Source organism: Alligator mississippiensis, chromosome 3, assembly GCF_030867095.1.
Source record: "Alligator mississippiensis isolate rAllMis1 chromosome 3, rAllMis1, whole genome shotgun sequence".
NCBI lineage: Eukaryota > Metazoa > Chordata > Crocodylia > Alligatoridae > Alligator > Alligator mississippiensis.
In genome coordinates, this window is record NC_081826.1 from 154,832,813 (window position 1) to 154,845,933 (window position 13,121).

Genomic DNA, 13,121 nt, shown 5'->3' on the forward strand with positions numbered 1-13,121 from the left:
TGATTAATCCCAACTGGAGGAATACAAGATGGACCTCAGGCGCTCAATTAAAGCAGCCATAGGTTTTATTTTACTCACTCCCACCCAGCCAGCTACTGACCCAGAGCCCCGGGTGGCTGTGGAGGGGAGATCTTTGATACAACCAAAGAAACAAGGTAGGTCTCTGGGAGCTGCTCCGCTCCTAACTCTCAGCCTCTTTTCTTCTCTTTTCCCAGGTCCGGCTCAGTCTGAGCTCTTCACCATCACTCTTGATGCTGACAGCCCTGGTAAGTCTCTAACACCAACTCCCTTGTTGGCATTTTTCCCGTGTTGCTGGCACCCACTGCATCTTGGCGTCCCATAGGTAGCATCTCTCCCAGCTCCTTACTGATCTTGCTCTCCTCCTATGTGCCCCAGGAGGTAGCTTCTGGTTTCAGCTGCTGGGTTTTTATCCGCACCAGCTCCTGCCTTGGTACTTATCTCTTTGAGAACTCGTGGCACTCAAGTAAAGTGCCCGAAGATTGAAAGAAGGCCAATGTGGTGCCTATCTTCAAGAAAGGGAGGAATGTGGATCTGGGAAACTACAGGCCCATCAGCCTGACCTCTATCCTGGGGAAGATCTTTGAAAAAATTATCAAAGAGACCATTTTTGACAAACTGGCTGATGGCAACATCCTGAGGGATAGCCAGCACGGGTTCGTTGCAGGTAGGTCTTGCATGACCAATCTCATATCCTTCTATGACCAGGTAACATATCACCTGGACAAGGGAGAATAGATTGACATCATATATCTGGACTTTAAAAAAAGCCTTTGATCTGGTGTCCTATGATCTCCTCATGGAAAAATTGTCCAACTACAGCCTTGGCTACATCACAGTCCGATGACTGGGGAATTGGCTCTGAGTTTGGACCCAGAGAGTGGTAATCGACGGAAGTGAATTTTTGTGGTGTGTCGTGATGGGTGGAGTGCCCCAAGGCTCTGACCTTGGGCCTATACTCTTCAACATCTTTATTAACAATGTAGACATTGATGTCAGAAGCAGACTGGCCAAGTTTGCCGATGACACCAAATTTTGGGGTAAAGTGTCCATACCCGAGGATAGGCTGGTAATCCAGGCCGACCTTGACAAGCTCAGAAAATGGGCAGATGAAAACCTGATAGCATTTAACACCAAAAAATGGAAGGAACTGCATCTTGTGCTGGGGGGAACCTGCAGCATGCTTTGAGGCTCAGCAGTGCTATGCTTGCTAGCGTCACGGCTGAAAGGGACTTGCGGGTCATGATTGACCACAAGATGAATATGAGCCACCAATGCGATGTCATAGCTGGTAAAGTGAGCAAAACTCTGGCTTGCATCCATAGATGTTTCTCAAGCAAATCCCGGGATGTCATCCTCACACTATATTTGGCCTTGGTGAGGCTGCAGCTGGAGTACTGCATCCAATTCTGGGCTCCACAATTTAAAAAGGATGTGGAAAAGCTTGAGAGAGTCCAGAAGAGAGCAACGTATATGATTAGAGGGCAGGAGAACAGGCCCTATGATGAGAGGCTGAGAGCCATGGGACTCTTCAGCCTGGAAAAGCACAGGCTCAGGGGGGACCTGGTGGCTGCCTATAAGTATATAAGGGGAGCTCATCAGGATATGGGGGAATGAATGCCTGTTCACCAGAGCGCCCCAAGGGATGACAAGATCAAACGGTCACAAACTCCTCCAAGACTGTTTCAGGCTGGACATAAGGAAAAACTTCTTTACTGTCCGAGCCCCCGAGGCCTGGAATAGACTGCCTCCAGAGGTGGTGCAAGCACCTACTCTGGACTCTTTTAAGAAACATTTGGATGTCTATCTTGCTGGGATCCTTTGACCCTAGCTGACTTCCTGATCTTCTGATGTCCCTTCCAGCTCTAATGTCTATGAAATCTTTAATTCCTCCCCGCTTGGGCATTCTTCCAAGCTGGTGCTGTTTACTGCTGGCTCGCTGTTGCCGCTCTGGCCCTTTGTACCCCCAAAGTAACAGGGTCTACCCACACCCTTTACACATGCTTTCCTGAGAATATAAAATTTGTAATATATTACAGTATACACCTACTTATGATACCATTCTGTTTGATACATATTGAGTTCAATCCTGAGTTCTTTGCCTAATTTTTACAATAGCTAGTGAAAAAGAGAACCCAGAGATAATGCGTAGCAACTATTTTCAACAGGTAATTCATATTTTTCTTTTTGTTAATATTTTGAGTTTCAAAAGCTTTCCCAGCAACTTTATGCCACTCAAATGAGAGTCAATGTTTTAAATTAAAATTTGCTAAAAATACTTCTAGCTTTTTTTCCCATTTAAAAAGTTTCCACAAGTTGTTAGTTGTTTCACAGGCATATTCTTCTGGAATTTCTTAAAGGACTTGGAAGGAATTTGTTTGAGTGGAAAATGAGTAAGGATCTTGGATTCTGGCTCACTGTGATTAAAATATTCATAATGGATTTATATTTATAATGGTCCCTTACCTGGGACCATGTTGTCCCCTCTGTTTGCCTAACCCCATTTAGAGGACAAGTATCTCTGAGTTTCCTACATAGTCTTCCATGACAGTCAGTAGTTGGGGAGTCTGTAGGAGAGAATAAGGTGGATATCCTTCTCCCCTACTGCAGAAATGACTGGGTACATAGTCCTCAACCAGTGGATCTTCAGAGGATGATAATATAACTATCCTCTGTGGATAAAACACTTGTCTGGGACTTGGGATCCTTGAGTTTTCTTCCCAACCCTGCCACTGGCTTGTTGAGTGAAAGTCAATGTGTAGTTAACTTGTGCAAGGCAAGGATTTTTCTGGTGATTCTTTCATTGGACCAATGGTATAGTCCCAGGAAATATGAGAGGCAAAGATTCTTCTGTTTGTCTTTTTATTGTACTTGAACCATCACAGCTATAACACTCCAACTCTAATTAGTTTGTGGAACTCACTGGCAGTGGATGTTGTGGAGGCTGATGATTTAATTAAGTTCAAAAGAGGATTGGAAACCCTCACTAAGATTTCCTAGGCCTCTGAATGCTGTAGGAGGGACAGGGGTAGTGAATGTATTTGTCTGAATATGCCTTGCATAAATACTCTCCTTCTTAACACCCACTTTCTGCTACTATGAGACAGAATACTGGGCTAAATTGACCTGTGATCTGATCCCCGTATGGCAGCTTTTGTGTTTTTAAGTCTCTTCAAGTCTCTCTGCCACCTTTCCTTGTTTTTTAAAATGGGAATAATGATACCAATTTATTTGTAAAGCATTTTGATTTATAAATATGCGTTAGGTGGTAGTCTGATTTAAAGTGAAACAGTAACAGAGCTAAGCCTTGGCAATCATTAGTTTTGACAGTGCATCTCCCTTTAATGTAAGCGTCTTGCTTTTTTTCTTTAAAGCAAAAATGTAATCATTGAATATTTCATGCTATTATACTTAACATTTTATTTGTTCTTTAGTCTTTTTTTTTAAACATCTTTATTACACTCCTTTTTTCTCAGTTTTCAGAAAGGGGAAATATGTAAAATGTTTCTCTTTTTAACTCTTTCCAAACTAACTTCCAAATGCTCCTCTTGTTTTGTTATTTCTTGAGTGCCAGGGGGTTAACACAATTCAATGTTCCCTGTTCTGGTCATGTACTCTCTCTTCATGTCCTTTCAACTCCTAAGAGATTTATTTTTGTTTAGCTTTCCTGCTCCATTCAAATTGAGATTACTATTATTAAGATGTGTTTAGAGTACAGCATTCCACTCTTTCTTCTTTATTTTGAGCTTCTGGCTGAGTACGCTTGATAATTACATGTAACCACTTCACTTTGTAATATATTCCCCATATTTCCCTTCCAGCTGACCTAACACTTTCATACAGTAACATACTACAAAGTTCACTAACCCTTTTTATCTGATGGCATAATTGGGGCTCTGTGTTTCTGAATCTCTGAAGTCCAAATCAATCCTTCTAAGCAAACTGCCTTTCAAATGCAGATAAAGTAGAGTACTTTTTCTCAACCCAATAAAAAAAGCTCTTTTGCCTCTCTTAGTACCTGTTTTATGATATCTATTTCATGATTTTAATAGAAAAATCAGCAAATGTAACTGTTCATGCCATAGGTGGATGTGCTTGGTGAATCTGGAACTAGTCCTGTTGTTTGATGGTGAACGTGTAAATTATGCTTCAGAGCCTGGTAAGTGTGGTTTGATTATAATCTGCCTAGAAATGAGTGCTGATCGCCCTTCTGACAGCTCCTCTGTCAGTTGCCTCAGGGTTTGTCTGTACTAAAAGTTGTTTTAACATGAGTTGATTGTCATTTAACTCAGTTTAATCAGTATGATAGGCAGGATGCCTTTTGAATGCTCTGGCAAAAAAAAAAAAAAAATGTGATGACCAGTCTATCGTATACAAATGCACAGATAAGCAATCAGGTTAAAAATTGCAAGGTACAAACTCCATGGTACAGAGAAAGCAAGGCCCCAATTCAGAAAGTGTTTAATTAAGTCTGTTCCTGTTCACCAAAGCATTTAAACACATGCTCACTGTTGCAAATGCTCCATACCAAGGCCAGACTCTGCATGGGCAGGATTTTATTGACTAAAGAATATTGGTTTTTCTCTTTGTTTCCACTGGTGGCTTGCAGAGTGGGGTCTCTAGTGAAATGCTACATAGTTATCCCCTTAATTCTTTTTCTAAGTGTCTCTGAAATATTTTTTTTGTTCCTCTTCTTGTCCCGTTTTCCATCAGGCAGCTCATTACAGGGTTTTAATGTTTTTGAATGTTTCTCACCCTTACAAACAATCTGCTTTGCTTATATGCTAGTGAATTGGACACACTCCAGTAAGTACGACTGGTTACTTTGTTTTACCAGCTTATAACCAGAAAGAGAGGACACAGAAGCTGTTCCACTGTTTTGGCAGCTCATCCCTGCAACATAAGAGAGGTGTCTTTTTATCCTGTATAGTTTGCGCAAGTTATTTGGCATGTGAAAGCCCTTATGGTTTCCATGCCTTTATACAGAGGTCAAATGCAGAGCTGTTTTGCTGCACTCCTGACTTTCCACACTCCATCTATTAGGGTCACACTAATGAAGACATTTCCAACTGATGACTGAACTTAGCAGCCAGGTACTAAACACAGGGAAATGCTGCTTACTTGGCAGTGGTTGGTATACAACCACAATATTTTAAACTATAATTATAAAATCAAAGATTTTTCAGCGCAATTGACAAAAAGAAATGTCATATCCTTAGTTCTTGTTACATTTGTGCATTCTTAAACCTAGCATCTTGCAAAGGGCAGTTCTCAGAAATAAAAGAAGTTGGAGATTACCTATTGAATGTAATTTTAGATCCTTTCTGAGGAGCACACAGCTTCTTTAAAAAAACAACAACAACAAAACAGTTGGCACCATTTATTGAGAGAATTGTGTTTTATAAATTGCCTAGGTCATAGTTCATTTTATGAAGTGCACACTTTCATGTAGGTATTTAGATATAGTTAGAAGTGAAAAGGGACATGGCAAAACGTATGGCTATTTGCTGAGCTGGTACTTTTGATGAGTAAAATGATAAACATAATGGATGAAATTCTAAACCTGTTGAAATCAGTGGGGAGTTTTCTCATTGATTCCAATGGAGCAAGGTTTTCTTTCAAATATCTTTCCCTTAAGGTTGTAAAAAAAACTTACATATGTGCACAGAATAATAGCAATAAAGATCACCTGCCTGAGTCTGCAAACTGCCTGAAACAAAAGACCCAAATTTCCATTGCCCAGTATATGTACAAAATAGGTTTAAGATGTTACCCAATCAGGATGAGAGCAATTTCTTTTAATCCACATTTTTTAGTGGTGTAAAGGATTTTTAGAAGGCAGGGTAAAGAGTAAAATACTTTACATCTCTGTAAATGATTATGTCAGACTTGGAGCAACACAATAAGAGAAGTGGCTGCTTACCTTATTCATTTCAAAGGAGTGCCAATTTTAGAACCTAACAATGTTCACTTAAACATTAAAACCATTAGCTATCTCCAAGGCTGCAAAATTAGGGAGGTAGATTAGGAAGAGGTCTCCAGATCTGCATAGAGACTACTAAGATTGCCACAATTTGTTGACAGCGGTATGGTTTGTGAAAGAATTTTTGGAGGTTATCAAAACTTATTTCCTTAATTCAACCCCTTTGTTCCAAGTCATCTTACCTACTTCTACAAAGGATTTCAGTTTCTTTTGCCTTAGATTTTGCTTTTAACTTAGAAGGGAGTGGAATTTAACATACTGTAACTTGATATAAGGCAGTCTGTAGAGAGAGAGGGTGCATCTACATGCACAATTAATGTGAAGCAATAAACTCCAAAATAGTCTGAGCCAGAGTAAACTGCTCCTGGGTGCAGCATCTACATTTGCTCCCAGGACAGCAGCAATTTGAGCCAAGGCAGAGCAGGCCTCCAGCTGGCTGGACTGACCAGGCACAATATATGCCAGTGGTCAGGGCTGGATTGACATGTAAACAAACTAGGCACATGCCTAGAGCCCTAAGTGAATAGGGGGCCCAGTTGTGCTTATTTTACATATTATAATTATTGAGTAAAAAAAAGTAATATAAATATACAGCATGGGTTTTCAACCTTTTTTAATAAGTGTACCCCCGGCAGCCAGAAGCAGAGCTGAGGAGTGGGGGGGAAGAGGGAGGATGGGGTACAGCCTGACACGGAGTGGCGCCAGCGAAGGGGGATGAGAGTCATTGTTGTCCTCCCAGCCCCAGTATCTGGCTGACCAGGCAGCACCTGTGCAGCCCACAGAGGGGCACCGCTGCCCTTGACCCCTGCCCCTCTGTGCGTATCTCCTAGGGCCTTCCCATTAAAGGGTTAATCAGGCACTGCCCAAGGTAAGCATCTACACTTGTGTTTCAGCGAAAGTACTATCTTACAGCAGAGTTAATTAGTTTACTGTGCCGTAATACCAGTGCACGTGTAGACAGTGACATTTTGCTGCAGAGCTAGTCTACTCTGTAGTAAAGTGCACATCTAGATGCACCCAGAGAGTGTCAAAACTTCTTCCTCTTAATTAAGCCAAGAGCTGCAGTAGGTCTACAAGAACTCCATTATTAGTACAAATAAAATTAGCAGAAAGTTTTTATTATAAAACTTGTTGGGAGTGGGTATCAACATTGGCCATTTTAATTCACATCTGGCTAAAAGATGGCACACGGGCAGTTGGCTTTAGTGCAAGGTTTTCGAGATGAGATTAAAATCCTCCAGAAGTTTGTATTGTTGGTAAGCACTTTGGATCAATGTTTTGTGAGTAAATAGGGCTGAGTTTTGACACCTAAAATATTGCCATAGATTCTTCAAAGTAAATATTTCTTTAGAGAATCACATCCTTCACATGAAGGATGACTACTGTGATACATGTTAATGATTTCCAAATGACAGATTGCATAAGTCAATTTCATGCCACAATAACTTTGAGTTGTTAGGGCAGGAGAGTATCAGTTCAACCGTTTTTACACTGGGTGTAGTATAAAGGGGATATTTTTGATAAAGGCAAGGGATAAGAAATGTGTATTTTATATTGAAATCACATCAGAAGATCTGCAAAGCCCTTTACGGTGTCAGTGGGCTAGGATTTAGATTTCACTGTCTTCCTTACAGGCATTAAGAATAAGAAAAGTAAAAGAGCTCTCTTTAAAATTCCCAGAAAAACTTGAATCTGTCATCTAAATGGACTGGAATTCATTTATGTCTTTGTGGATAGTACTTAAGGCTAGAAGTTGGCAAGTACCTATATTGGCATACCAAAGTGTCAGAGTACGGATGTGTGGAAAATTGCAAAACAACATTTGCCTAATGCTGCTCTCCAGGAGGCAAAGGACATCTTACACCACACATATCTGCGGGTTTCAGCAGTGTGAAGTGATGGATGGTGGTTTAGATCAAATGCTAAGTAGCTCCTGAAGTCCACAAAATCCTGCTGACTCCCAGCTTGGGCTTCTCACCTCATGGCAGGCAATATACTGCCTAGTGATAGCTCCGGGGTCTGTGAATTCCTTCAGGCAGAAAGCACGTTTTGGTTTTTGGGGTTTTTTGCACAGCACTCTCATTCACATGAGCATCTGCTGCCTCACCACAGTTCAACTGCAAGAGAGAGAGGAGGAACATGAAAGTGACTTCTTTGCTCATCAGAGGAAAGTGTGGCTTGGATCCACCTCTCTCCTTATCCTCTAGGTCATAAAGTTTTTTCTGATCTGTGAACGACTTATGAGCCACGGGGACTCCAAAGCACTAGTTTTCAGGGTCTTTGTCTTGCTCTGGGTTGTCTCTTGCAGGTAGGCACTCATCACAGTGAGTAGGCAGGAGGCTTCACTCTGATCCACTGGATAACTGCTGAAAGGTGTACAAGAAAGGTTAGGCTTTTATTTCATTTGGGGTCCCTTTCTGGTACAATCGGCGTTTTGCAATTCCCGTTTCAGTTTGTGGCTGAAAAGCAGCTTGAAAAGCTTCCTGCAGGTGAATCCCTATTCCAAATGGTCTCTCCCCAGACTCTGCCCATGTATGTCAAGAGCCCAGCCCCAGCCAGTTGAAGACTGATGGTCTTCATTATGGCATCGGCAGCTCCCCAGGTGGGTTAGACGGGGCTGGATCCAGGTTTCAGTCTTCCAGCAGCCTTCGTCCTTTTCAGTCCTTTTCGGTTTTGTTAACTTCTTCCTTCCCGCCCGTTTCCCCTTCTTCATGTGCCCGAAGAGCTGCTTCCTCAGGGGGGTGCTGGGGCAGGGGCCTGTCTGAGGAGAAGCAGGTGAAGCTTTCAGGTCCGGGCTGTGCAGGAGGCAGGGCTGCCTTGTTCCTCCTGGGAAGGGGCTTTTCCTTTCCTCCTCACTCAGTGCCTGGGCCCAGCACCCAGCCAGAGAGCCCCCTAGTGCCCAACTGCCCCCTGAACTAGGCCGGGGGGGGGGGGGGATAGCTGAGGCGAAACAGCGAGGGTGGACGTGCTGCCCCGTGTCCCTGTGGGGGGCAGACCCCGAGGGGCGGCGGGCAGGAGCGGGAGCAGGGGGCCGGGCTAAGTGACCCCGCGCTGCCCCCCGCCCCCAGGGCTCGTGCTGCCCGTGCCGCGGGGAGGGGTATTTAGCCGGCAGGGCGGAGCGGGGGGGAGAGCTTAGGGTTAGGCGCCTCCATCCAGGGCGCGGAGGCGGCGGGGCCCGCGGCAATGGGGACCCTTTAAGGGGAGGGGGCCGCGGCGGGAAGGCTTGGCGACGGGCTGACTCCGCGGCCGATTGGGCCGGGGCCGGAGCGGGGGAAGCGCTGCCCGCTGCGGCGGCTGCCCCGGCGCTAGGATGGTGCGGACCGCCGGCGCCTGCCTGCTGCACGGCTGCCTCCTCCTGCTGGCCAGAGCGAGTCGGAGCCAGAGCCGGGGCCCCGCCGCCGCCTGCCGGCTCCGCGGCGCGGTAAGTGTCTCTCGCCGTCCCGCCGCGGGAAGGCGGGCATGCTGGCAGCGCGTGGCCGTGGGCTCGGCGGGGAGGAGGGGGCTCCGCGGTGCCAGCCTGCCGTCGGGGCCGGGCCGGGCCGGGCGGCTCCTCCGGTCGCTTCCCGCCGGCGCCGCGCTCGCTGCTTGCTCGGGTCCCCCGGGCTGCCGGCGCCAGCTGCCCCGAGCCTGTTCTCCTCCCTCCCCGGGAAAGCCCGCCTGGGCCCCCGCTCCGCGCAGGACAGCTGCGGAGTGCGGCGCCGGGGTACAAAAGGCAGAGCAAGGGTTTCGCTCCTGGAGCGGAGGTTGCAAGCTGTCTTAGGAGGAGCAGGTAATGGGCAGCTTGCTCCGCACATGACCTCTGGCACCCCTTCGCTTGCGAGTGCTCATGCCTTCGGCAACAGGACGTGCAGCGCGTCCAACAGCGCCTGGCGCGCCTTGCCGCGCCTTGCCTTGCCTTGAGCACATCTGACAGCTGGTTTTTTTTTTAAATAGCTCCGAGTTTCCTCCTCCCTCCCCCCCCCCCCGCAAGATTCTTTGACTGGAAGAGAAATATAGGGAAAACTCCCTCCCTTGATGGGCTCTCCTCTTCTTCTCCTCATGTCTTCTCATCAGTTTTCAGCTCCTCCAAGGCACCGCACTACAAGTCTTATTAAAGCTCCTATAAAATACTACTATTGTTCTTCATGGAAATCTTGTTGTCCTCTCTCTTTCTCTCTGGACCTAGAACCAGTTTCCCATCAAGTAGCTCCTGGCAGCTTTTTCTGAGAGCGAAGGAATTGGCTTTCCTGGCACTCTTCTGCTGACAAGGCAGAATACAGGTTTGTGGGGAGCCAGAGGTGCCGGAGTACATGGGGGCCTGAGGGCCTGGCCCCCATCAGGCTGTCCCCTGAATTGCCTAAATGTTTCCACATCTGTCATCTTAGCCCTCTTCCCCCCCACCAGCAAAAATAAGTCAATGCTTATGCTGCAAGCAATGTGTAGAAACTATGAATTGATGGGAATGGGCATAATGCCCTTTTAGCGTATTGCACTAAACCTGACTACAAGCCATGCAGGGTATATTGTGGTATATTATACTGTAGTTAATCTGGCTAAAAAGGTCCAATATACATGTATAGTAGAAGTTGTGGGACCTTATAGGCTCACTTGTTGGCAAACAGCCCTTACATGTTGGTTTCTTAATTTCTCGGAGTGAAGCACGGCTGGTTAAAATAGGCTGCATGGTGTGTTGAGCAGAGTGGATTGGTCACCTGGAGTCCCTTAGGGACAATATTTATTTGCTTGCATATGGTCAGGGAGAAGGTACTGGAGCAAGTTTCTTGTGTGGATTGATTGAAGTACATTTAATTCAGCAGAGATTAGCGCTATCCATGAGTAGAGAGAGGTAGTTAGGCATGCTAGTCTGAAATTGGGCATAAAGCAAGGCAGTGTGGCACCTTACAGACCAACTCTGTAGTCTAATGAGTTAGTCTCTAAATTGTCACATGGCTTTGCCTTCTGCCTAATTTCAGCATAACATGAGTAACTGCCTCTCTCTCTACACATTTATATAGTGTTCTGCATTTTCATAGCATCTTATGAACATGGCTGAACGTGCACCATAACTCTGGGAAGTAATTATGGCAGATTATCCTCCTTCTATTGGTAGTAAGAACAAGTCAGACTGGACTGACTGGACCAATACCACAAAACGGTAAGCACCAGCCTTCCTTGTATAATGTCTGTGATATATGCAGATTGGGGTTGTGCCCACAGGAATGGGCATGCAAACATCCACTGTTGCATATACCTGGTGTGTGTCAGCAGGCTCAAGAAAAGGGTGAACGGAAACACTTTTGGGACACTCTTGGTTAAAACGGCGCTGTTCCGTTGCGGTTTCCCTAGTTCCTCCATGAAATCCATGGGAGTTATTGATAACCTGCAGCATGACACAGTGGTGTAACTAAAGGAGGGCAAACTTTGGAGTGTGGCACAAAAGCAGCTGCTGTGGCAGTGGCAACTGACCTCACCATTGCAATCCGCACAGCAGGAGCTGGCACTGCCTCATCTATCACTGATTATCTGGAATGTAGACCTTCCCTGCTACGCTTCTGGCATGGGAAAAGAGGACCAAACCAGAAGAGGTCCTGGCCCCATCTGAATAAGAGTCTGCTTTCATACTCCCCACTTCCCCTCTCACAGAGAATTTTCTCAGTCTTGGCTTCTTGATTGCTTTCTCCAGGAGTTGTCATTTCTGCTAACACAATCTGTTGGCTACCCCAGAATGACTACTTTTGGTTATCTGGCTGTACATAAACTGATTTCTCCAGCTCAGAGAAGCATGTTTATTTAGTCCAGGAAACAACAATGCCCCCTAAATATAAGGTATTGTCATAACATTTGTATGAGGTTTTGTCTATAAGTTTAACCACTTGAATGTGGCTGTTGGCAGGGGTATTGTCTCACCTAGGTTGAGCGCGACTTAAATAGTAAGTGTATATGAGAGGAAAATATGCTGAGCAAAAGCTTGTGGTTCAATTCTTTTCAGAAGCAACTAGCGACCCTGTGTGTACAGTTTGAAAGACCTTTTAAAAGGGCCTGATTTTTCCTGAAGTGCTAAGAAACCTGCCTCCAAAGTAATGTCTCTTTTTTTAGGTGTCAGATTTGGCATTAAATCCTGGCCAGTACAGCTGAAATTTGGTTAAGAAGGGCTGCAGGACGTTGGATTCACTTCATAGACTCGGGGCGTATCTGTCCTGGAGTCTTGTTCTCATGCCCCGAGGATGATACTCCATGTTTTACCCCCATCTCTCCTAAGCCCTAATTTATGTTTTGGCTTTGTATCAACTGCCAACACTATTCAGATGTGGTTGCATTTCATACTGTTGAGCAAGTAGTAAGGGGACTCGAGAGGAGCTTTCAGAGGTGTAAGACTCTAGTCCCAGGGAAAGATAAATCTGCTGTTGGTTCTTTTTTGAACACAGTATCTTTTTGATTTTTTTTTTTTTTTTTTTAATTGGTTCAGGGATCCAGCAGGAAAATTTAGGAGCCAAAAATGACCCCCTAACCATCTGCTTTGTCATGAGGACATGATGTGACCATTTCACAGCTGGGAAAAAAATCAGGGCTGTTCAAATTCATATAACTTCTTGAGACCTCTGTCCACACACTGACCTCCAGCTTCCCCCGTGTACATCCCCACCTGCAAGCCCATCTTGTCTCCTGGGTCCTGCTGTCTGTCAGCCTGAAGCTGCAGAGCATGGGATTTCCCTCATGTTAATCGTCAATTGGGCTTTTGAGAATTGCAGACACTGTTGTGTCAAGCTCTGGCAGTTTGCTAGAGATGCTTGGCTGAGATGGGGACAGACCACTTGACCCTGCAGAGCGGATGGCGATTTTCCTGCCAGCGAGTCCGTTTGAGTGCAGTGGTTTTTAATTTGGGGTATGCTTGCCCCTGGGGGTAGGTATGTGGTGCTTTGCCAAGGGGTACTGTATAAATTTTAATAATAGTGGTGGAACATCTGGTTGGTCAATGTACAGTGTCAGTGTCAACACTTTTCCTAAGGAACAAACATGCACAGATGTGTCTGGTGTAGAGGGTATAAGCCACAGCATTTTGCAAGTAAGGGGATACACAGCAAAAAAAAGTTTGGAAATTGCTGTATGATAGGAACCAGGATCTTCATATAATCAGCTGAAG

At 45.2% G+C, this 13,121-nt stretch overlaps 1 protein-coding gene across 4 annotated transcripts in view; it reads left to right on the plus strand.

Annotated features, from left to right (window-relative positions):
* The first annotated feature begins 9,098 nt into the window (after positions 1 to 9,098).
* Positions 9,099 to 13,121, plus strand: part of TRABD2A (TraB domain containing 2A) — a 185,803-nt gene continuing 181,780 nt past the window's right edge. For 2 of the 4 annotated variants that reach the window (XM_059724557.1, XM_059724559.1), the window contains exon 1: positions 9,103 to 9,422. In XM_059724557.1, coding sequence (XP_059580540.1) covers positions 9,312 to 9,422 — 111 coding nt within the window. In that variant the 5' untranslated portion in view covers positions 9,103 to 9,311. Of the gene's footprint in view, positions 9,423 to 13,121 lie in introns of all 4 variants that reach the window. The other 2 variants (XR_009460922.1, XM_019490837.2) reach the window with 2 other exon arrangements.